At 39.4% G+C, this 26,400-nt stretch overlaps 1 protein-coding gene across 6 annotated transcripts in view; it reads left to right on the forward strand.

The window, feature by feature from the left end:
- The window catches only part of LOC126475512 (mucin-3A-like), a 217,488-nt gene that overhangs the window by 166,249 nt on the left and 24,839 nt on the right, over positions 1 to 26,400 (forward strand). For all 6 annotated transcript variants that reach the window (XM_050103432.1, XM_050103433.1, XM_050103430.1 and 3 more), the window contains one exon: positions 18,774 to 18,833. In XM_050103432.1, the coding sequence (XP_049959389.1) occupies positions 18,774 to 18,833 (60 nt within the window). The remainder of the gene's footprint in view (positions 1 to 18,773; positions 18,834 to 26,400) is intronic.

The following is a 26,400-nucleotide window of genomic DNA, read 5'->3' on the forward strand; positions in this document are numbered from 1 at the left end:
ACACATTTCATCTCCTAATGCTGGAAATTTATTCTGGGGCTATAAAGATTTTGCTAAGTTGTTTTTTGAAATCGGAAAAGCTGAAAGTGTCTCCAGCATTAAGAGATGAAACAATGGGTGTACACACATCCTTTAGACCATAGCCTAATGCTCATAAACCTAAAATTAACAAGAACATAAATTCCAGCTGTGAAAGCCTACATTGTATATAAGATGGTAGGGAGCTAGGTTAGTGAGTGGTAAGAGTCTGGAACAAATAAATTGATACAATTCCAATTAATTTATTTAACAGTAAAATCAAACATAAGAAATAAGAAGAAGTTTTTTAATTAACTCAAATTTTCCCCAAGGCAAGCAACATTTCCTCATTAAAAAACTGACATTGTGTACCTTTTGCAGAGGAGGAAGCCCATTATACTACTAGTAGTCAAACAGCAGTGTATTACTATCTGAGTCCAGCAAGGCACAATGGATTCATGATTCAAAGTAACACAAACGAAAGGTAAACCAGACCTAGAAACTGCTTTCACTTCACAAAAAGCCTTAAGCAGGCCCTGTGAGATCTTACTGTGAGCTGCCACTTCATTGTGCCAGCTCTGCTTCACTCTGTCCCACATTAGTGGACAGTCTCACACCAAGTGGTCTCACACCCAGGGGGCTCACTATTCTTTGATGGGTTCGTGTTTGGCTACCACGGGGCCCCAGCCATTACAGCATCTTTTCCCTTCTGTACTGCATGCCTATCCTATTGCTGTTCCTTTTCCCCTGCCATGGGGAATGTGTGGGATGTTTTTGGAAATGTGTTCTGCATATTTAGTAGCTGATATCAGAACAGTCTGTCCACTGTCTTCATACTTTTTTTCTTTCTTCATTCCCCTTCTCCTATCCTTCCTCTGCTTTGGCCTTTGAGGTTCCTCTTTTTCTTCTTCCTCACTGTGTGCTCCTGAAGGCCAGTCCATGCATCTGATGTGTAACAGGTGATTGGGTAATGCATAATTCCCAACCCGAAATCGACAGGTAGGGTTCGCATGTACTCCCTGGTACAGGCCAGGCCCAGGGAGAGATGATTGCCTGAGCTGCTATCTTCCCAAATTGCCGATTGGTCCCTCTGTCAAGTGTTCAGGAGGTGTGACCTGAGGTGTGAACAATTACCTAAGGCGTGTTCCCCCCATTCAGAGGGGGTCCACAGTTGGAAGGAGTGTACCATTGGAGATGCTGGCAATCGTGGGGGATTTTCTCACAGTGAACCAGTCATCTTCTTCTCAGTCAGTGTCTACCAAACATAAACAGATTGAGGCTGACGATTCAAAGACCCTCCCAGCTGTACAATGGTTCCTCATGGTTTCACGTACTGACGACAGTCAGTCCTTTGCTATGTTTAATCCATTTATTATTTAGAAAAGTGTTGATGTAATTGCTGGCCCTGTGAAATCCTGCTCTCATTTACAAAATGGCACTTAGCTACTTCTGATTCTCAAGCACAATTACTATTTGCAGCTTTGCTCCTCCATGGCTATCTTGTTCATGTTGAGGTTTATCAGACACTGAATTCTTCCAATGGTGCTATTTACACTATGCTGCTCAGTGGTCTGGCTGAGGCAGAAATCCAAACATGCATCTCTGATCAGAGTGCATTGCAGTCCATTATGTGATAAAAAAGGTAGATGCATCCTTAGTCCCACACACACTCTTGTTCTCAATTTTGATAGAGTGGTGCTTCCATCAATGTTATCACAGTTGACAGTACATTCCAAACCTGGTGCGCTGCAACCAGTGTCGTTGTTACAACCACACTCAAATGTCCTGTTGAAACCCGGCCAAATGCGTAACCTGTGATAGGGTTGCTCACGACTGCAATTGTCCACCTCCTCCCCACTGTATCAACCGCAATGACAACCATGCCTCCTCCTTCCAAGATTGTCCCATGTATCTTGATAAGCAGACTGTCCGGAGATCTGGGTGAAGGCAAAAGTGCCTTACCCTGTTGCTCGGAAGTTGTTGGCTAGTCGGAAACCCTGCATCCTATCATCCAGCACTTAAAGTACTGTACTTGCTACATCTCACTCCACGAATGACGTGGCCATGCAGACATGCAACCTCAAATTCAGCACTGCAATTAAGAAATCATCCATTGTCATTGTAGCAGACCCGTCTCCTCCTCCAGCTGTGCAACAAGCCACCAAACTTTTGCCTCACTGGGGAAGTCACCTGCTATACAATTGGCAGGCCAGATAGGACAGAAGGAATACTCCTACAGACTTCCTGTGTCCCTCCAGCCATCAAACGTCTGAGTCTTCCTCTACCAACCAGAAAGGCTCCAAGAAGTTAAACAAAGGCAATTGGTCTTCTCCTTTGCCAACTCGGAGACCCTCTTCGATGATGTTGCCACGTGATACCCTCACCCGGACGACCTATGTGTTGCTGGTGCACATCACCAACCATTTTTCTGCCCTGGACTCTACAAATCCACAAAGGGAGAATGCCAATGCCTCTTCAGATCTCATGGAGCAGGATCCTCAAGCCTCTGCACTCCGTTGCAGTGAGTCTTCGAAGGCTGGCACTCAGCAACTGCCGAGGTGACTCCCCTTCATTTTTTCCCTCCTCCCCTTTCCTCATTATGACTCTCCTCTAGTGGGATGTCCATGGCCTTCGATCCAACTAAGAGGACTTACAGCAACTCTTAGAATAGGAGGGTCCATTTGTTCTCTGCTCCAGGAAACAAAAAATTGCTTTCTCATGACCGCTTTCAGCTCTTGCATTTTTTCCCAGAGCACTTTGACCTTCTCCTGAGGATGGCATTCTATGACGTGGGGGACTCATGCTGCTCATATGGGATAAGGTTCTTAGTCAACCTGTCTCCCTGACTACCGAGCTTCAAGCTGTTGCAGTCCACCTTATACATCACTCCATCACTTGCTGTCACCAGGGCCAACTTCCATCAGCTTATTGGGCCACTGCCTCACCCCTTTCTGCTGCTCAGTGACTTTAAGTAGACATTGTATGTCCTACGCCGCCAATGTTAAATTATCGAATTTTGTGACCCATTATCTTGGAAACTTTTTAAGATACTGACTTACAATTTTCCATAATTATTGAATGCACCTTTCTAGATACACTGAACTAGAATTAATAGTAAAATTGTATTGTGGGGCATGTAATCTTCTTTTTCAAACACTAAATTTTTTGAAAGAATTTTGCAAATAAATGAACATAAAAACAGAACAACTCAGGAAATTTTAATTATTCTAGTTCCATATGTGTTGAATCTCACACTTGGCATGCTGTGAAAATTTCATGTATCTACCATCAGCACTTTTTTAGAAAATGGGTCATTTATTGCAAAAAATGTAGTTAAGAGATACTGAGGTTTAAAACTTTTTATATTACAAATTCTTATACTGACTTCCATTTCTGCATCTTTTATGCACTAGAATTGTCCTGGCCCATAGTCTGTGTCTTCTTCAGTGTCACAACAGCCCAGTGCTTGCCTCCTCCTTTTCTTTCTTGCTCCTTTTATCATTTTCAGAGCAGCTAACTCTGCTTCACGTACACGAAGCTCATCCAGTTCCTGTAGTCCTTTAGCTGTGTTCTGTCCAAATCTTACCTCTAACTTCTCCAGAACCTTAAGTATTTCATAGTTCCCACCATTAAAATTTATTACAGCATCAGACTCTGCTCACTTTACAGTCATTAGGCCAACAAATACATTTTTAGGCATACAGCACCACACAACATTACTGAAGGACTCAATCACATTCAGGGTCTTCCCATGTAAACACTTCTTTAGTAGCTGAGGATTTGCCAAATCTCTGTAAATAGGTTTGATTGCCTCCATTACTGCCAAAGGAAGAGAATGTTTACATGTAAATCCATGCATGGTGCCAGAAAATTCAGCTTGCCTATATTTACACCAAGTGTTTGGTGGAGGTGGACACAAAGCATGACACGCCTTTTCATCAGTTGATATTCGATGAAAGAAAGTGCTCCACACAGCTCTTTTCATTGTCTCTAAATTGTCACAGTTACCTCTACTGGCCTTCCCATAATACTCCTGTAATTCATCAATTACTTTGTCCAGTAGTCTTCCAGCACATTTTATTGTCTTGCCATCAGACAGTTTTGTGTTACCCAGCTTGGTTTTTAGGCTATGCAGATGTGTTCGCATCCTTTTCTTGACATATCCTACATGCTCGAGTTTTTGTACAGGAACTGGCTTACTGTTTTGTACTACAATGAAAGCCTTGATGTCTCCATCACATAAGTAATACACATCTCTGACACCTCTCTCCCTCTGCGAACACTGGAAAATGTTAACTGCTCCTTTTAGCTCCAGTCTTCCACTTGTGGCATTATAATTTTTTATACACTGCTGCTTATGAAGTAATCTATTCTTCTGGTTCACTGTACAACCTTGGCAGTACTTACTGAGAAATTCAAAATCCAATACTTATTGCAGATGTAAAACCATTTTTAGAACTAAAACAATGCTTTTGACAGGATCCATCCACAGAAATGGTGATCTCTGTGTCACCCTCATTTTGTTCAACAGCTTCTGATGTAACAGCAACCACTGAATCTTCAGCCACAGCATTTACAGAGTCCCTAATTACTGTTACGTACTTCATGTACGTAGAAGGTGGTTTTGGCAAATACAACACAGTGTAGAGAACATTATCAGCCCTTGCACCTTTACCAATGCATCTAAGGCCATACAACAGTCTCACATTAGTTTCATACAATTCACTACCTGAACACTTTGATGAAGTATGAAATGCTTTTTTGTTTTTGCATGTATGACATTTAATAATTAATTTAGACACAACACCTATTCTAGCTCCAATTCATTCATTTCATTCATTTCATTGTTGCCCTTATGGACAGTGTTTGAACTCGAAAATCACATGATGACACAATTTTCACTTCTTTCCTTTCTTCCTCTTCTCTTCCCAAAATCTCTTCATCCTTTGGCTGTGCTCCTGTTTCCTTTGCTCTGTCCATAATGTTCCTTTCTTCTTTCTCTCCTTTACAATAAATTTTGCACTCCTAACTTTGTTTCTGAAGTATTTCCTGTCTCCTATCATTTGCCTGTTGATCCCTATCTGCCTTAAGTCTTCGTCTATTTCATGATACCAATTTGTTTTCTTGCTTGAGCTGTTTACTACATCAAAAATGTTCTTTGTAAGTCGGTTGTTGTCCATTCTCTGTATGTGCCCATAGAAAGTTAATCTGCATTTTCTGATCGCGTCTGTTAGTCTGTCAGTGTGCTGGTACAGCTCTTTGGTAGGTCGCTTCATCCATACGCCATCTCTGTGAATTGGTCCAAATATTTTTCTGAGAATTTTGCGTTCTATTTTTTCTGTGTCTATGATGCCTGATGCTCCAATTGTGGTTGTTTCTGACGCGTACAATGCTTCTGGTAATACAACTGTTTTGTAGTGCCTAAGTTTGGCCTGCCTCGATATGCTTTTCTTATTATAATGTGACCATGTGAGTTTGTATGCCTTCTGGAGTTTCTTCGTTCGTTCCATGTTAGCCGCCTTGTTTGATCCTCCCATTTGTATGTACTCCCCTAAATACTTAAATTTTTCGACTCTTTCTATGGATCCATATACCGTATGCATGGTGTGTACATTGTTGGTCTGTCGTTCCATATATTGTGTCTTCTCGTAAGATACCTGCAGACCTGTTTTGGCAGCTATTTCATGCAAGCATTCCAGTGCTTCCTTTGCCTCCTGTGTATTATTGCTGAGTATGGCTATATCATCTGCAAATGCCAGACATTTTATGATTGTTTTGGTTTCACATGTTCTTCCCAGCTGTATTCCTTTAACTTGTTCCTCCCACTGCTTGATAATTTTGTCTAACACCATGTTGAACAGAATTGGTGAGAGCCCGTCTCCTTGTCGGACACCTGTGTGTATGTGGAAGGGTTCCAAAATTTCTCCCATGAACTTAATCTTGGAGGTAGTGTCTGTAAGCGTCTGTTGTATAAGTGCCCTGGTTTTTCTGTCGATACCATATTCTTCCAGTACGTCAAAGAGTGTCTGTCTGTCTATGGAATCATATGCTTTCTTAAAGTCCACAAAGGTAACTACAGTGTTTCTTGCCTGTCTGACTTTCAAAAGTGTACTCAAGTTCCAGATCTGTTCGATGCATGAGCTCCCTTTTCTGAAGCCTGCCTGGTATTCCCCAATTTGCAGATCTGCTTGTGGTTCTAGTCTGTTTAATAGCACCTTAGAGAAAATTTTGTATGTAACTGGTACTAGCGAAATGCCTCTGTAATTGTTTGGATCTGACTTATCACCCTTTTTATGTAACGGATGGATCAATGCACATTTCCATTCCTCTGGCACTTTCTCTGTGATCCAAATTTCGGAGATAATCTTATGGATTTTTTTGGTGATGTTTTCATCTTGGAGTTTCCAGATCTCGGCGATAATACCATCTTCTCCGGCAGCTCTGTTATTTTTCATTTGTTTTATGATTTCCTCTATCTCTTCTATTGTGGGTGGATCAGAATCGGCATTAGATGTGGTCTTTTGGAATGTTAATTTTCCTGTAGGTTTTTTGCAATTAAGAAGTTTATCAAAGTAATGTTTGAGAATTTTACAGTTTTCTTTTGTGTTTGTTTCCTGGGATCCATCTGTTCTTCGGAAGCAGAGGCTAGGGGGTTGATAGCCCTTAATATTTTCTTTGAAAGTTCTGTAAAAATTTCTTGTGTTATTTCTTTTGAAATCTTCCTCAATTTCTTTTAGTCTGTTATTGTCATATGCTCGTTTTTCCCTTCTGATTTCCTTCGATGCTAGTTTCTGAACTTCGTGAAATTCTTTCCATGTTTCTGAATTTCTGTAGCTACTGAACTTGTCCCATGCTTGCTTTCTTCTCTCAATGGCTTCATCACACTTTGCGTTCCACCACCTATGTTTGCGTTTTCTAGGTGGTTGTGCCCAGCACATAGTCTTCTGAACTGCCTTCGCCAGATCTGTCCATGTGTCTATTGAGTGCCTATTAATTTCTTCAACGATTTTATCCCTGTTTATCTTCAAGTATTCCGGATCAGGTTTGACTATTTTGTTTTGCGCTGTCTGTTTCAGTCTTGGGATTGGCCTAATCTTAATTTGTAGCAAATAATGATCAGACTCGAAGACTCCTTTACGTGTTCTGACATTTAGAATTTCCCGCGAATTTTTCTTGGATATGGCCACATGATCAATCTGAAATTCTCCCCACACTGTGTTGGGTGCTTTCCATGTTGTAAGTTTTCGTCTTGGTTTTTGAAATTGTGTTGACATGATTTTGAGGTTAAAGTTTTGACAATATTTTATGAGGTGTTCCCCATTTCTGTTCGTGCGAATATGTGCTGAGTATGGGCCTGTTATTTCTCTGAATTTTCTCTCCTTACCAAGCTGCGCGTTGAAATCACCCATTACAATTTTCACATGTCTTTCTGGTACGTTGTTAGTTACTTCCTCCATGTCTTCCCAGAAGTCTTCAATTTCTTGTGGCTTCTTTCTGTTATGGTCATTTGTAGGTGCATGTGCGTTGATAATTGTGTATGCTTTATTACCTGATTTGAAGGACAGTGTCGAGATACGTTCTGATATTGAATTGAAGTCTATGATGTTATCCATGACTGATTTGTGTACTGCAAACCCTGTACCAAACAATAATGGTGTTCCTCTTCTGACAGCAGGTTTACCTTTGTAAATCCTGTAATGTTCTGTGTCGAAATGGTTTTCATCTACGAAGCGCATCTCTTGGATGGCAAGAATTCTTATAAAGTTTAACTTCACCACCACAAAGACAGCAAGAGACAGTTTCAGAAAGAACTTGTGCAAGGATTTTCAGATCAATAATGACGTTGTCCAAAATATCATTATTTTTTCCACAGTCACCCGTTTCTAAAGTTACTTTCCTTTTCGATGCACTTGGGGGTGTGGTCACTTCAGAAACATTATCATGGTTTCTTTCACTGCTAACACATGTGTTTTTAAGAACTTCAGGAGAAAATGCAGGTCTCACATATCTGTTACATGCAAATTTGCGTTCTTGAAGTTACTTTTACACTTAGTCATCTTATTTACATATAAAAAGCAATAGAAGTTAGCTTACTACAAAAATAGCTGATAATCACACTACTTTCAACAAAAACTCATATCAGAAACAAAGGACTGATTTGTTTATTCGTAATGCCAACTTCTGAGACATAGCAGTAGGCACAAAACAAAGTTATTCACAGCCTTCTAGAGTGTGTAGTTCCCAAGATATGACTGCTTAACTGTAGCAGTATTGCGTAGCTGCAAAATTTGACAGTCACACATATGTTATTTGAAGGTCTCACAATTGTCTGATCTTAATGTATTATATACCAAAATGTTCAGGAAAGTCCAAAGTACATTATGGAGTAGAAAACAGAAAATGTCAAATTTCAACGAATTTCACATACATTACTTAAAGCATGCCATCCCCTTTGGGGTTCACCCATAACCTGTCAGAGAGGTGCCTTTTTGGCTGACCTCCTCAATAACCTTCATCTCATCTGCCTTACATGAGAGCACCAATGTTCCTTTCAGACTCCATTCATACCTATTCCCATTTGGATCTCTCTTTCTGTACTGCCCAGCTTGGCCATCTCTTGAGTGGTCCATTCTCTGTGACATGTACTTGTAGGCATCTTTTTAAAAGGTTAGGAATTCTTACAACAGTCTCACAGTACATTTACTCAGTAATGAAATTTGTTCTCAACAACATGGACCAGTTTAAGAACAACAGTGACATTCACGATTATATTACCAGAAGAAAGAATGACTTACACTATCCTCTACTTAACCTATCTTTGGCACAGAAAGGGGTAAAATACGCTGCTGTAAAACTCTTCAATAAATTGCCAGATGAAATAAAATATCTGACAGACCGCAGTAACAGTTTTAAAAATAAACTGAAATTATATCTTCTTGACAACTCCTTCTATACCATAGATGAATTTTTGAACCCTTAACTTTCAATTGCACATTTCTTATGCACTTTTTACACATTCCACATCATAACTGTTACTGTGAGATTGATCAATGGAACACATAACTAACTAACTAATTAACTATCTTCCTCTTTGCTGCACCATGTCCGGTCCCTTGGTGGACTGAGGTGTGCTGTGAAGCAGTTTGTGCACAGAGACTTGCTCTCTGTATTTTTAACCATCATTCTATGATGGCAAACTGCATTCATTACAAACAGTTGCATGCACAGTGTTGTTGTCGTGTTCTTTGGGATAGCAGGGAAGCTACCTGGATTTCCTTTACTAGTACTTTTAGCAGTTCCACACTATCTTCCATCATGTGGGCCAACCTCTGACAGCTGTCTGGGACCAACGTCTATTCCCCAATTTTCTTCTTCCATTGGAAACAAGTGGAGGAGACTCGGGTGATACTCTTCTCTTCTTAGAATCATGAGTGCTATTATGCTGCTTTTACTATGAGGGAGCTAGATCATGCTCTCACTTCATCCCAATCCTCTGTCCCAGGGCCGGACAATGTTCACATTCAGTTGTTGCAGAACCTTTCTCTTGCGGGTAAGCACTTTCTCCTTCATATGTGCAATCACATCTGGGCAGAGGGCATGTTTCCCACATACTGGCCTGAAGCCACTGTCATACCCATGCCTAAGGCCAGCAAGGACAAACACCTTCCTTATAGTTATCACTCCACCTCTCTCACCAGCTCTGTTTGCAAGGTGATGGAATGTATAATTCTTGCCTGGCAGGTATGGTGGCTTGAGTCTCACAATTTACTAACCACTGCACAGTGTGGATTTTGAGTGTGCCGTTCTGTGGTTGACCATTTCATCACTTTGTCAACCCATGTCATGAATGGTTTTGTGCAGAAATACCAGACTGTGGCCATGTTTTTTGATTTGAAGAAAGCCTACGACAACTGCTGGAGGACTGCTATCCTCCGTACTCTCTACACGTGGGGCGAGCTTCCATTGCCACATGCCCTGTTTCCTTCAGGATTTGTTAAAAGACTGAGTTTTCAAGGTATGTGTGAGTTCTGCCTTGTTGGACACCTTTTTTCAGGAAAACGGTGTGCCTCAGGGTTCCATCCTAGTGTCACCCTCTTTGCTATCGCCAGTAACCCTGCTCTGGCCCATTTCCTGCTGGGTAACTCCAGCTTCCTTTTCATTGACAATTTTGTGATCTATTGAAGTTCTTGTCTCCTTGAGTGGCATCTTTAGTGATGTTTCAGTGACCTTTACTCATGGAGCATCAATAATGGCTTTTGCTTTTCCACTGACAAAACTGTCTGTATGAATTGCTGGTGGCACCATTGGTTTCTTCGACCGTCTTTACATCTTGGGTCTGTTGCTCTTCCGTTCACTGAAACTATGAAACTGCTGGGGCTCATGCTCAATAGGAAACGTTTTTGGCCCTCTCGTGTGTCTTACCTGGATGCCCACTGTACATTGCCTCTCAAAGTCCTACGTGTCCTCAGTGGTACTTCCTGGGGAGCGTATCGGACCACCCTCCTCCATTTGTATCAGTTCCCTATCTGGTCGAAACTAGACTCTAGCTGTTTTGTTTATGCCTCTGCATGTCTGTCCCTCTTACACCCTCTCTATACTATCCACTATCATGGCACCCTTTTGGCCATTGGCTTCTTTTACATTAGCCCGATTGAGAGTGTGTATGCTGAAGTTGCCAAACAACTGCTGTCATAATACCGTGACTTTCTCCTCGGAGATACGCATACTGTTTTGTCTGCCATGCCTGGCCACCCATCCTACGCCTCTTTCTTTGATGACTACTTTGACCTCCAGTGTGGGGCGCATTGTCTTCTCTGTTACCTCCTGGAGTTTACTTTTGGCCCTTGCTTCCGCGGCTGAACTTCATGCTACCTGTCACTTTCCCGAATGGATGTGAACCAATCATCATCCTGGCTTCATGCGGAGGCTTGTGTTCACCTTGACCTTCATTCACTTCCTAAAGACACTACTACAACCTCACTCTATCACCATAAATTTCACAACTTTCACACAAAACTTCACGATAGTACCTTTGTGTATACTGATGGCTCTCAGACTCACTGTGGTGCCGGGTGTGCCTTCATCATTGGCACCGATGTGTTTTGGTATTGGCTTCTGGAACACTGCTCAGTATTTGCAGCAGAGCTCTTCACACTGTATCATGTCATGCAGTACATCTGGCGACATAGGCTTTTCAATTGTGTCATTTGCTCTGACTCTCTGTGCCCTTAAGAGCCTCAGTGTGCTGTTCACCATCCATCCCTTAGTGCAACGGGTACAGGAAAGCTATCACTTGCTCACTCTTGATGGAGCCACTGTGATGTTTATATGGGTTCCAGGTCATGTCAGTCTGATGGGGAACAAGGCCACTGATTCTGCTGCCAAGGCTGCAGTTATTGTACCTCGGCCAGCTAGTTCTTCCACTCCCTCCAATGATCTCCATGTTTCCATCTGTCAGCAGGTGGTGTCACTTTGGCATCCCTTGTCCTCCTCATGTGAACAAGCTCTGGGTGATTAAGCCCCTCCCATCAGCTTGGACGACCTACTCTCGGCCCTCTTGCCATTTGTTATGTGGTGCTCCCCCACCATTCATTGCCCTCAACCTCTAACAGTTCACCACTTCCTGACAGAATGCTCTTTTTTTAACCACTTACTTTCTCATTTATGTTTGCCATCTGAGTTACTGGCCATTTTAGTGAACAGCACATGGTCTGTCAAGCACATTTCACTTTTTATTCACCATAGCAGGACATTTAATCTTTAGTTCAGAACTTCAGTTTCTCTATGCCGTATTTTATGGACCATTCTCCAAGTTGCTGTTTTTACCTGTCTTTCCTTCCATCGCTTGGGCTTAATATGTATTCATTTTTAACTCCTTTTTTCATTAGTGTTCTATGGTTCTGACTTGGGCATGTATGACCCTAGTTGTTTTTTGCACCCTAAAACAAAACAAAACAAAACAGAATAAGTGGCCTCATTGATTCATCAAAAACATGTCCTATTGGTGGGTGCTCTCGGCTTACACACTTTGCTGTGGAGCATTCCCACTTACAAGTGGCTATAAGCTATACTGACTACTGCCATACTTTTCATCACAAAAATGGATGTTTTTGATGACTGCCACTGGCTTTTCAACTTCAGTGAATGTTTCAGGTCTACTAGTGAAAGGGATACATAACCAGTCCTCCATGTGCATGCCTTCAAAAGCATTATTGACTTCCTCTACTACTGATATACCAAGGCTATAGGCCAACATATCCAGAAAGCTTTTGCAGAACATGCTCAATGATTCCCCTTTGTCAAGAGCTTCCATAATAATTCTGCTTGATTTTCCCTGAGTTAAGGGACAGATAATTTGAAAGATGATGGAGTTGGCAAGTTGTAGTGGCTCAGCCTGATTCTGCAAATGAGCTGTCAGTCTGAACAGGTCTAATATCTGATCACTTGTGTCTAGAGATAATTTATCAGTGTCCTGCATTATTGACTAAAGTGGGTTAACAGCTTATTAAATAATTTCCACCTTCCTTCATAGTTCCTAACCAAGCCCTCAATCCCTTCCTCATGTGTAGCCTGCCCAGAAAGTGAACTTTTGTCCTGCTTGCCAAGACACAGAGAAAAAGTGTTCTGTGGTGAAACGATTGATAGTTGTGAAAACAAAGCTACTGCTTGTGGTTTATGGTGGCATGTGGTGGTAACCACCATTGCATCATTTCACATACATCTGAGCTTGAAACACTGCTATGACAGATACTTCCAGCAAATAATATTGACTGAGCAACTTATATTAAAAATAATGAGGGTAACACACTCATTTGTAAGGAGTGGAACCTTTTGAACCCTCTACAGGGCGTTATAAAAAGGCATTGCCAAACTTTCAGGAAACATTCCTCACACACAAATAAAGAAAAGATGTCATGTGGACATGTGTCCAGAAATGCTTAATTTCCATGTTAGAGCTCATTTTAGTTTCGTCAGTATGCACTGTACTTCCTCGATTCACCGCCAGTTGGCCCAATTGAAGGAAGTTAATGTTGACTTTGGTGCTTGTGTTGACATGCGACTCATTGCTCTACAGTACTAGCATCAAGCACATCAGTACATAGCACCAACAGGTCAGTGTTCATCATGAACGTGGTTTTGCAGTCAGAGCAATGTTTACAACTGTGGAGTTGGCAGATGCCCATTTGATGTATGGATTAGCACGGGGCAATAGCTGTGGCGCGGTACATTTGTATCGAGACAGATTTCCAGAATGAAGGTGTCCCGACAGGAAGATGTTCAAAGCAATTGATCGGTGTCTTAGGGAGCATGGAACATGATAGTAAATTTATCAAAATTAATTTCTGCAGCAGTGAAAATACACAAGGATGAACTGTGAACTGGAAGTGTAGGTTCATTTTTTGAGTCAGAATAATGTCACATACTTCTCTGGTAATTTCTACTCTCATTTGTGAATCAATTTTTACTTGTTAGATTTTCTTTTCTGTAGAATTCTAGACTTTCTCTCATTTAATTGACTTCTGAAGTGAAACTAAGTAAATATCTTTGAACCTTAGAGGCAGCATTGTCATGCCTTAGTAGGTGATTTGCATAATGAACATGTCCATAAGCAAATGAAGCATTGGTACTGACACATACAGCACTGATAATTTAATTTCCTATAAAATTATTTCTCTGTCAGATTTCATCAAGCATAGGAATAGTTCGTTTTATACTGTTATGGAAGTGGCTTTAAAAGATAAATGCTTTTTTTATGGTATATCAGTAGTCTGTTTCAGTGGTTTATTTTCTTAGACCCTTAAAATACTGTAAGTAGATTATCTGACCCTTTGCTCCCATCACAATCCCTCAAAGCCAGCTCACAGAAATCACAAAATTTCTGAGAAAGGGAGGCCCTATTATTGACTTTTTTCAGGATCAAAATTAAATTTTAATTGCTTGTTACTAGTTGCAAGGTATTCTCAAGCAAATAGTGGAACCATGTGAAACTGTAAGCACTGTAGCCCAACGTGCACCATAATAGCCTATTTGATGCAGGGAAAATAGTAGCATGTTGTTGTTGTTGTTGTTGTTGTTGTTGTAGTCTTCAGGGTGAAGACTGGTTTGATGCTGCTCTCCATGCTAGTCTGTTCAGTGAAAGCCTCTTTGTCTCTGTTTTAAATTATGTTGGACAGACTGAGGGAGTGAAACGTCAGAGTGTGGTGCTCCAAAGCAGTGTAGTATTTAAATGTTGAATGAATATGCAAAGTATGGAAATTATTTCCAATTATCTCTTAAACAGTAAGTACTGCAAGTAACCAAAGTAAATAGGATCAGTCGTTGCTGATAACTACCTCTCTGATTTTAATATCCATGATAACAATATAACAAAAAACATAGATTGCTACTCACCACAAAGATGACACACTGCATTGTAGTCAGGTACAACAAAAAGACTGTTTCACATTTAGCTTCTGGCCAAAGTCTCCTTCAAAAAAGGACCACACATACATTCATTTGCATAAGCAAACACTTATTTTGCACTCATGACTGCCATCTCCGGCAGCTAAGACCAGTACGCAACTGTCACTTTGAATGGAAGCGGCAAACTGGATGGGGCAGGGAAGGGGAAGGGATAGCATGGTATGAGTTGGGGGAGAGAGCTGTCTGGCCAAGCATTCTATGACTAGAAGAAGGTATGGCAAGATTGTCAGCAGGTACAACCACAGGAGGCTGTGGGGTGGGAGTTGGAGGGGGCCAGGAAGAGGAGTGGTGGTGAATAGGGAGCAGAAAAGGAGAGGAGCCGCGAAGGGGAAAGGGGAAAGACAGGTGGGAACATTGGCAGAGGGTGGCACACCAAGAGGGTGAGGAGATTAGATTAGATTAGAGATTAGATTAATACTAGTTCCATGGATCATGAATATATTTCATAATGATGTGGAACGAGTCAAATTTTCCAATACATGACATAATTAAGTTAATTTAACAACATACTTAAGTTAATATAACAACTTTTTTATTTTTTGTGTTTTTTATTTTTTTTATATTTTTATTTTTTTAATAATTTTTTTGTTTGTTGTTTTTTTTTCTTTTTTTTTTCTTAATTTATATCTAAAAATTCCTCTATGGAGTAGAAGGAGTTGTCATTCAGAAATTCTTTTAATTTATTCTTAAATACTTGTTGGTTGTCTGTCAGACTTTTGATACTATTTGGTAAGTGACCAAAGACTTTAGTGGCAGTATAATTCACCCCTTTTTGTGCCAAAGTTAGATTTAATCTTGAATAATGAAGATCATCCTTTCTCCTAGTATTGTAGTTATGCACACTGCTATTACTTTTGAATTGGGTTTGGTTGCTAATAACAAATTTCGTAAGAGAGTATATATACTGAGAAGCTACTGTGAATATCCCTAGATCCTTAAATAAATGTCTGCGGGATGATCTTGGGTGGACTCCAGCTATTATTCTGATTACACACTTTTGTGCAATAAATACTTTATTCCTCAGTGATGAATTACCCCAAAATATGATGCCATATCAAGCAATGAGTGAAAATAGGCGTAGTAAGCTAATTTACTAAAATGTTTATCACAAAAATTTGCAATGACCCTTAATGCATAAGTAGCTGAACTCAAACGTTTCAGCAGATCATCAATGTGTTTCTTCCGTTTTAATCTCTCATCAATGCACACACCTAAAATTTTGAATATTCTTCCATAGCTATATGCTTCTGATTAAGGTCTATATTTATTAATGGCGTCATACCATTTACTGTATGGAACTGTATGTACTGTGTCTTATCAAAATTCAGTGAGAGTCCGTTTACAAGGAACCACTTAGTAATTTTCTGAAAGACATTATTGACAATTTCATCAGTTAATTCTTGTTTGTCAGGTGTGATTACTATACTTGTATCATCAGCAGAGAGAACTAACTTTGCCTCTTCATGAATATAGAATAGCAAGTCATTAATATATATTAAGAACAACAAAGGACCCAAGACTGACCCTTGTGGAACCCCATTCTTGATAGTTCCCCAGTTTGAGGAATGTGCTGATCTTTGCATATTATGAGAACTGCTTATTTCAACTTTCTGCACTCTTCCAGTTAGGTACGAATTAAACCATTTGTGCACTGTCCCACTCATGCCACAATACTTGAGCTTGTCTAGCAGAATTTCATGATTTACACAATCAAAAGCCTTTGAGAGATCACAAAAAATCCCAATGGGTGGTGTTTGATTATTCAGATCATTCAAAATTTGATTGGTGAAAGCATATATGGCATTTTCTGTTGAAAAACCTTTCTGGAAACCAAACTGACATTTTGTTAGTACTTCATTTTTACAGATATGTGAAGCTACTCTTGAATACATTACTTTCTCAAAAATTTTGGATAAAGCTGTTAGAAGGGAGATTGGATGGTAATTGTTGACATCAGATCTATCGCCCTTTTTATGCAAAGGTATAACAATAGCATATTTCAGTCTATCAGGGAAAATGCCCTGTTCCAGAGAGCTATTACACAGGTGGCTGAGAATCTTACTTATCTGTTGAGAACAAGCTTTTAGTATTTTGCTGGAAATGCCATCGATTCCATGTGAGTTTTTGCTTTTAAGCAAGTTTATTATTTTCCTAATTTCAGAGGGAGAAGTGGGTGAGATTTCAGTTGTATCAAATTGCATAGGTATGGCCTCTTCCATTAACAGCCTAGCATCTTCTAATGAACACCTGGATCCTACTATATCCACAACATTTAGAAAATGATTATTAAAAATATTTTCAACTTCTGACTTTTTGTTCATAAAGTTTTCATTCAATTTGATGGTAATACTGACTTCCTGTGCTCTTGGCTGACCTGTTTCTCTTTTAATAATATTCCAAATTGTTTTAATTTTATTATCAGAGTTGCTGATTTCAAGACATGTTACACATACTTCTGGATTTTTAATAACTTTTCTTAATATAACACAGTAGTTTTTATAATGTTTAATAGTTTCTGGGTCACTACTCTTTCTTGCTGTCAGATACATTTCCCTTTTCCGGTTAAAAGATATTTTTATACCCTTAGTAAGCCATGGTTTGTTACAAGGTTTCTTATGAGTATATTTAACTCTTTTCTTGGGGAAGCAGTTTTCAAATGTATTTACAAAAATGTCATGAAATAAATTATATTTTAAAGTGGCATCAGGTTCACGGTACACTTCATCCCAGTCTAACTGCTGTAGGCTTTCCCTGAAATTTGCAATTGTTAAATCGTTGACTGATCGTACTACTTTGGAGGACTGTTTAGTATTGCTGAATGGAGCTATGTCATATATTGTAACTAGCTGTACACCATGATCAGAAAGACCATTCTCAACAGGCTGAGCATTTATCTGGTTAAACTTATCTTGGTCTATAAAGACGTGAATAGGGAGCAGATGATAGGACAGAGTGGGTGGAAACTATAGGATGGAGGGTGCAGGGACAGTAGGTTACCATAAGTTGATGCTGGGATAATTTCAGGAGCGGAGAATGTGTTGTAAGGATAACTGCCATGTGCACAATTCAGATAAGCTGGTGGTGGAGGGGAGCATCAAAATGGCCCAGGTTGGGAAGTAACTATTGAAATCAAATATGTTATGTTTAGCTGCATGTTGTGCCTCAGGGTAACTCTGGAGATGGGGGTTATCCTTACAACACATTCTCAACTCCCAAAATTATCCTGGGCTCAGCTCACTATAATGGTAATCTTCTATCCCCACACCCTCCATACTACAGTTCCCACCCTCTCTTGCCTATCATGTCCTCCCTATTCACATTCCCTCATCCTCTTTGTGTGCCGCCCTCTGCCAGTTCACTCACCCATCTTTCCCCTTCCCACCTCCTCTCATTTTCCATCCCCCATTCCCACCTTCCCTCCCTCCCCCCTCTCCCCAACAACCTCCACCCTGCAGCCTCCCAACACTGCACCTGTTGACAATCTTGTCATACCTCCTTCTAGCCCCAGCATGCTTCACCAAACAGCTCTCCTCTCTCCCTTTCCCACCCGCACCCTGGTATCTCTTTGCCTTCCCCAACCCCTCAAGATTTCCATTTCCATTCAACGAGACTGTTGCATTAAAGTCTGAGCTGCTGGAGATAGTGGTCATGTGTGTGTGAGGTGTGCTAGATTGTGTGCACGAATGTGTGTGTGTTTCCATTTCTGAAAGAGGCTTTGGCCAAAAGCCGAATTTATAACAAGTCTTTCCATTGTGCCTGACTGCAGCTAATTGTGTCTTCTTTATGGTGAGTAGCAGTCTATCTTTTTCCTTATATTGTTGATATACCAAACTGGAGTTTCCATTGTTCAATATCCATGTTAAATTTTCCATCTTTTTACTTGCCTACTTCATCATATGTAGTCATCTTACTGGTGCTTTTTCCATTTCAGAATTCTTAGTTAATGAATATTCTCCTTCCTCTCTTCTTTTCCATGTATTTTCATCCTTCTTTCATTTCCCTGGCAGTTATGCAATGTCCATACCTCTTAATTCTCTGAAATTATTAAAGTTCCATTTTGCCCTCAATTTTATTTATAGCTACTTGTTGCCTTTTACTTCCACCATTACTAATGAACTTTCCTCATAATCATCATTGTCATCGTCATTGTCATCAACATCTTCTTCTTCTCACTTTTTTTATTTTTTTCAAATGTTCAGTATCTCATTTGCATGAATATAAAGGAGATAATATTTCATTTTTATTTTTACATGACTACAACCAGGCACACTCTTATTTTTTATTTGTTTCAGGGTCTTTTCTCATCTGCCCTCCAGCCAGATGCAGGAAGTATTGATCCAGGAGCAGATCTGGTGTGTACTAATTTTTTATTTCATCATGGTACTATAACAAAACACATTTGGCAGTTTTACCTATATACTTCTTAGACATGTAATTTAACCTTTACGTTTATTGTCCTAGTTACCTATTAAATTGTGGATATGAGTGTCCTCTTTTCATCTAGAGACCAGCCAAAGTTGGGGCCATTTTATCCTCTTCCTACATTGCATTGGAGGAAACCAATATAATTTCCCATGGAGATCTTTATTACAAAAGTGCAGCGACATGCCTCAGTCTCCCTTGATTATGGATTTGGGGGGGGGGGGGGATTTTGAATAGGTATGATTGAGTTAAAAACTGAGTAATCAATATTTTATATCTATAAATCTATGTCTGCACTCTGCAGGGCACCTCATTGGGTGTGGCGAAGGGTACTTTGTGCACCACTGTTGCTGCACCCCTTTCCTATTCCATTCTTGAACATTGTTCAGGAAGAATGGTTGGTGGTAAGCATGTGTGTGAGCTTGACTCTCTCTAATTTTATCTTCATGGTTTTTCGTGAGATATGCATAGGAGGGAGCAATATGTTGTTTGCCTGTTCTAGAAACTTACACTCTCATAATTTTAACAAGAAACCACACAGTGATGCACAGCATCTCTCTTGTAGCATCTACCACAAGAGTTGGCTGAGCATCTTTGTGATACTCTTGTTCTTACTAAATGAACCTGTAACAAACTGCAGTGCTCTTCTTTGGATCTTCTCTACTTCTCCTGTGATCTTGTAAGAATCCCATACTGACAAGCAAAATTTGTGTATTGGCTGAAGAAAGGTTTTGTAAGCCATCTCCATTGTGGGTGGCCAACATTTCCTGAGGCTTGATCCCATAAATCTCAGTCTGGCATCTGCCTTACCTGTGATCAGTTTTGTGTGTTCATTCCACTCTGAATCTCATATTCGTAGATGTTTTATGAATGCAACTGCTCACAGTGATTGTTTGCAATCTTGTAATCATATGAGGCTTAACTGCTAATCCATGCACCAAGTATCAATCCTTTGCAGGTGTTCCTGAATTTTGCTACAATTTTCTAGTGTTGCAACTTTGTTATATGCAACAGTGTAAGCAAAAAGCTCTATGGATCTTCTGAAGTTATCCACAAGGGCATTTATATGTATTTTTACAAAGTAATGGTCCTATAACACTCCCTTTGGGTATGCCCACAGTCCAGCACATACAGTCACTACACTGCTGCTCATTTTAATATGTTTCTATTAGGTCACTTTCTTGTCTGTTTGTCTGTTCCGTACACATTTTGCAGTTAATGAACTAGAGACTTGAAACTTTCAGCATAGCTCAGAAGCGGATCATAGTTCAGAACTTTATGATAATGTTATAATAACTCACTTTCGTGGTTGGTATGTGATGGAGAGTACTTCATTTTTCTCTGTGTATGTTCAGTACAGATTCTGGAACTGACTTCAAACTAATTTCCTGATGAACTAAAGACTTGAAACTTTCAACATAGTTCAAAACTGGATGAAAATACAATATTAACTCACTCTTTTGTCTGGTGTGTGGTGGAGGGTACTTTGTTGTCCTGTCTGTCTGTCCATCTGTCTGTCTGTTTGGTATATATTTTGAAATTGATTTTAAACTAACTTCCCAGTGAGCTAGAGAACTGAAACTTTCAACATAGCTCATAAGTGGATGATAATGCAATATTAACTCCCTCTCATGCCTGTTGTGTTGCCTAGGATACTCTGTCGGTCACTGCTACTTCAGTCTTTTCCTGTTCCAGCCACAAATGTCTCATGGTAAGAATGATTACTGGTAACTCTTTATGTGAACTCAAAACCCCCATAATTTTTACCTTTATGGTCCCCTGTGAGATGTGCATAGGAGGAAGCAGTACATTGGTTCACTTAGGCGAGCAGGAACTCCAATTAATCTGAAATTTACCTTGTGCCTCTGTTGTAATCTCATCAGAATACTTGAAGATTAATGAACAATTTCACACACACAAACAGACAACCAGAAAATAATTATTTAAACTCAAAAACTTTTTAATTCAACAAGTTTTTAAAATGGATTAAAAAAAGTGTAAAATAATTTCTCCTAGCCCCATACAGATCCTAACTCATATAGGTAGTCCCAAAAACCTGTGCTCATGAATATTTAATAGCTATGACATTATTTCTAAAATTTCAAATTAAAAACATGGGGCACATGCACTAGGTAACACTAAGGAGTATAAAGAATAGCTGTTGTTGAGTAAAACCACAAAACAGTTCAGAGCATTCATAATGCAATAAAATTGCTAGTGACTTAGTTGAACTATTCATGCATCAATTATCTGTTGCATGCACCCAGTGTTTTCATTTTCAGTTTTACAAGTATTGTTATTGCTAGTAAAAATTTACAGTTGCTAGTTTTCAGGACTATCTTCATGGGGCAAGGAAAAATTATTTTATACTTTTTATTCCATTTATAAAGATTCTTATTTAAATAATTATTTGTAATACACTGCAACGGCAGTACTCAAAGCAGAAAGGATGCTACACTTCTGCATATGATATCAGAGGAGTGTGATTGGTGTTGTTTTTGTTGATTTTAACCTAGTAGCTACAACAGGGAGCATATGTAGTGCCATAAAAATCAGCAATGACTAAAAATGGCACAACATTTGTATTTATTTAGTTTTCTAAGGATCTTGGGAATTATGAAATGGTATGTTACTGGACAGTCTATGTACAATCCTCTTGTGGCACAAACATATTTACTGAAGACTGTTGTTCTCTTTTAAGAAAAAAAGACTGGTAAACAGTAGATGACCTGAACTTTTGCAGAATGATGTGGAGTTTCATTTGCTACAATTCCAATCAGGTCAATGGACGTGGAATGCAGGAAACTTGCGAGGAATGCAATACCTACATTATTTAACGCACCAAATACACCACCACAACTGTAGCTGAAGGGAAAACAACTGATAATACTATGTAATAAAACTGTTTCCCAACACACAGAAAACCAATTCCACAATTGACTATGAAGTCTTTTGCGATGGAGTCCTTGCATAAAAAGTTCTTAGTTTACTTGCTGTGTCAAATTTGGATAAAATCCCGAGCTTTTGATGACTACCTCCGTCATCTTTGTCAGGGGTAAAACTGACTGTCGTGGGCCAGTGAGGCATCCTCTTTTATAAGCAGTGGATGGCTCTTCATTGGCTGGATAAAGTCACGGTGAAAATGGTGTGTATGGAGGTGGCGGCCTCTATGTCCATAGATTTTGTTCGCGTGCTTTATCCAGTGTTGCTTGCACCACCATCCATCGCAACAGGCAGAGAACTGCAAGGAATGTAAGAAGTCTCCCTCTGCACTCTTTCTTTATCAACTGCGTGCTTCCATGCATTGCTGAGTGCATATCCAGAGTCTCTGTTGAAATTATTTTCACGTAGTCTAATTTCAATTGTTTCCCTGATGACAGAGTCCCAATAGTTTGAAGCGTGAGCAAGTATTCTTGTTTCATCGAATAAAATCTTATGTTTATTTATCAAACTGTGCTCAGCCACTGATGATTTTTCTAGATACCTGTATTTCAGGTGATGCTGATGTTCCACATAGCGATCGGCAACAGTTTTTATAGACTGGACCACGTAATTTTTGCCACACTTGCAAGGAATGCTGTAAATTCCTGGTACTCTCAGGCTGAGATTATCATTCACAGAGACTCCGGATATGCACTCAGCAATACATGGAAGCATACAGTTGATAAAGAAAGAGTGCAGAGGGACACTTCTTACATTCCTTGCAGTTCTCCGCCTGTTGCGATGGATGGTGCTGCAAGCAACACTGGATAAAGTGCGCAAACAAAATCTATGGACATAGAGGCCGCCACCTCCGTACGCACCTTTTTCACTGTGACATTATCCAGCCGATGAGAAGCTGTCCACTGCTTATAAAAGCGGAAGCCTCACTGGTCCACGACAGTCAATTTTACCCCTGACGAAGATGACGGAGGTAGTCATCAAAAGCTCGGAGTTTTATCCAAATTTGACGCGACAAGTAAATCAAGAACTTTTTATGCAATTTCACAGTTGTTGCTACATCTGAGCCACAAACAGGTAGAATCTTCAACACATTCACTTTTAAAGCAAAAGTAATCACATTTACAAAAATATATGCATATTAGAAAATCAAGTAAAGTGTAAGATGTGCAAATCTTAAGACACTCTACAAAATTGTTACATATAAAGAAAAGAGCCAGTCATAATAAGAATAGAAAACAACAGAAACACATGCTTCTCATGCATGAAATATGTTTATATTCTATTGGTTTCCAGGAGATAGCAATTACACACATGTTCAGAAATATTTCTTTATGATTAAGTTGTAGCTCATGTCACTGAACCAGTGAGATTTGCTTTTTATATTTATTTCATGATCATTCATGTCTCCTGATATTTTATTAATGCTTGGAATGCAAAAATATAATAACTGTTTCATTAATTAAGTAGAAAAATAATTAAAAACAAACATTAATCATTTTGCTGACTTTCTTGCAGCTACGGCACTAGTGTCATTCCAACTGTTAGATAATAAAAACGTTCACTGCAGTGAGTATCATGACTAACTACATTAGAATGTAGTATACCCAACGGCACTTTTACATCTGAAGATTTCTCTATTTTAAGAATAACATGCTGTGTTCCGTTTACTACAAACTCTGCAACCAATCATGCAGCTGGACGGATGTTCCTTAGGCTCATATTTCATTCATTAGGCAGCAGTGTGGAACTGCATTGAAACATCTTCTGAAATTTGAGGAATGTGGCTTGAAGGGCGTTGGTATCCACCACTTTCTAGGTCTCATAGATGAACAGAGCAAGCTGGGTTTCAATGATCCTTGTGGAAAGCTTGTTTATTTCTACAGAGGAGTTTTATTTCTACAGAGGAGTGGTCGTAAGAAATGTTATAATATATGAGCAAAAAACATATTCCAAAATTCTACAGCATACCAACAACAGATATGCCTACGGTTCTGTGCATCTGTTCAGTAACCTAGATAGTCCAAAGCAAGTCATCATAAGTGAAGTTCATGACTGAGGTCAGCTCCAGTAATGCTGTAGCAGTCCAATAAATACTAGGAAATGACTGAACTGTGTTGGTGGACTGTTATTTAAGCCCAGCTCTGGATCTCAGGATTAATTCAAACAAAACAGACATTAATCTAATTGCTGACTTTCTTACAGCGAGGGGACTAGTGTCGTTCCAATTGTCAGACAGTTAAAACTTCCACTGCAGTGAGTATCATGACTGTATGTGCTAGACTGTGGTATGCCCGAACCCTTATGTTGGCATGTCTTGGTTTGTGGCACCTCCTGTGCAAAGTTAGTTTCACTTTCTGAGATCAATTCTGGATTTGTGACACCACCTAGACAGTTAGTGTCTGTTCTTTTTAATGTGTTGTCTCAATCATTCATGGGCTTGGACATATAAGTGTTCAATTTATAAATGACATGTAATGTTGATAAATCACTCCAGCTGATATTCTAATGGTTCTTGTTCAAGTTTTCAGTTACAAAATCATTAAGTGCTCAGTTTCCTTTCTCAAAAATTTAGTTTTGAGTAGTCATATAACCTATAATGGTTAATTGATTATCAGGGTCTGAGAATGCATTTATTACCGGCTGGATGTTAACTAAATTGTGTCATTAAGGCAGCAAAATTACTGTAATTTATGTATGTTACTGAATTTGGTTTGCATAACCACCATCTGTCACTGTTCAACTGTTAGAACATGATTTGTATGATATAAAATGACATAAAAAACTAGAAAAACTCAAACACAGAAGACTTCTCTGGGTAGTTATTGTCCAACATCTGCTGCCATGCTGGTGTTTTGCCATAAGCAGCACAAGCAAGTTATTTGATTCTGGGGAACTTGCATCAACAGGCTGAAAAGACTGAGCTATCTGGGAACAGGCAGAAGAAAATTGAGCACAAAAAGAGGAATTTCTTTGCAACAGTTATCAAATTCATTTCTGGAAACCAAGGAACTTAAACAGATGATAGACATTCACACTAAACACAACATACTCATTGCAGCAGTACAAGAAACAAAAATTTACCTATAAGCAGACCTTTGAATCAGAGGGCTATAAAACTGTCATAGGCAAAGTATGAAAAGGATTATAAAAAATATCCCAAATTTAGGAACAGCCTCCATTGTCAACAGCAGAATTCTAGATTCCATAATAGATTCCCCGTTGCCTAATGGCAAAATATGCATGCTCTTCTTTTAGGCAAAATATGCATGCTCTCCTTAGATGCACAAATAAGTTCTGTACAGGACTGGCGCTAGGATTTTTGGGCCTTGCATAAGCATTCTTAGGCCCCTTCCCCAAATTTTTTGTTTTAAACTTCGATTTTTTTTATTAAGACAGAAAATTTTTATGTAAAACAAATAAAAAAAATGCATTTTTTAAGAAATGGTTTTTAATGCCTACAGTCATTTGGAATGCTACAAAGTAACACTTTCTTTCTAGCTTTTTCAGATGTGAACTATTTTATAATTTTAGTACAATCTAATGAATGGCATAACTGTGACTCTATTGTGACCAGAGCTAATCCAACAAACCACTCTTGCCCCATTGTATTTTCCAAACAATTTGTTCCTAGCTCTTGCAAGAAACCTGAATGACCACTCTGCTTGGGCAACAAAAATAGGGAAAGTGCAGAAAATCCATAAAGCTACTATTACGTGTGGAAATAGCCTGTGTTATAAAAACTTCAATTGTGAATAGCATTGAAAAGGTACAGAGGAGGAAGTAGCTTAGACTCATAACTAGCTACATGAATCTTTTCAACCACAAAATTTCCTTCTTTCAAATATTGCTTATGAACTTCTATGCCACACAAAGATGTCAGGTTTCCTAAGCACTCTGATAGTTTATAATTGTCTAAGCTTACACAGTTCTATAAGAATCCAAACGTGTGCCTTATGTTGTCTGTGGCAGCATACTTTATAGTTAAGTTACCTACAGGCTCAGGTTTAAAACCTCTCCTGCTGTTTCATCTACAAAGCATTTTTTCTCTGTTTCTCAAAATGTTCAAATGTGTGTGAAATCTGTCATCAGTCCCTTAGCATACACACTACTTAACCTAAATTATCCTAAGGACGAACACACACACCCATGCCCGAGGGAGGACTCGAACCTCCACCGGGACCAGCCGCACAGTCCATGACTGCAGTACCTTAGACCACTCGGCCAATCCTGCACGGCCCATCTGTTTCTCTGTGTTGCAAATTGTTACATACAGTCAGGTGAGATTCCAATATTGTTTGCTAGCCTGCAACTTTCTGCATAAACAGTTTCTGTCTACTTCTTAATCTATTTAATTGTCCCACTAGACTCTTAATATTGACACTGTAAACATCTGTTGTTGGTTCCCATATCTGTTGTGGCTTCCCTTGCTTGAAGCACTACATTATGTGTCTTGAATGCAGCTAATACTTTGTACCACTTTGAAGGCATCAAGTGATATTGAATTAATTTCAAGTAGTTCTGCACAGCCTTTAATCTAGTATGTGCCTTAACCTT

The sequence above is a fragment of the Schistocerca serialis genome, chromosome 4 (genome assembly GCF_023864345.2).
Source record: "Schistocerca serialis cubense isolate TAMUIC-IGC-003099 chromosome 4, iqSchSeri2.2, whole genome shotgun sequence".
Lineage (NCBI taxonomy): Eukaryota > Metazoa > Arthropoda > Insecta > Orthoptera > Acrididae > Schistocerca > Schistocerca serialis.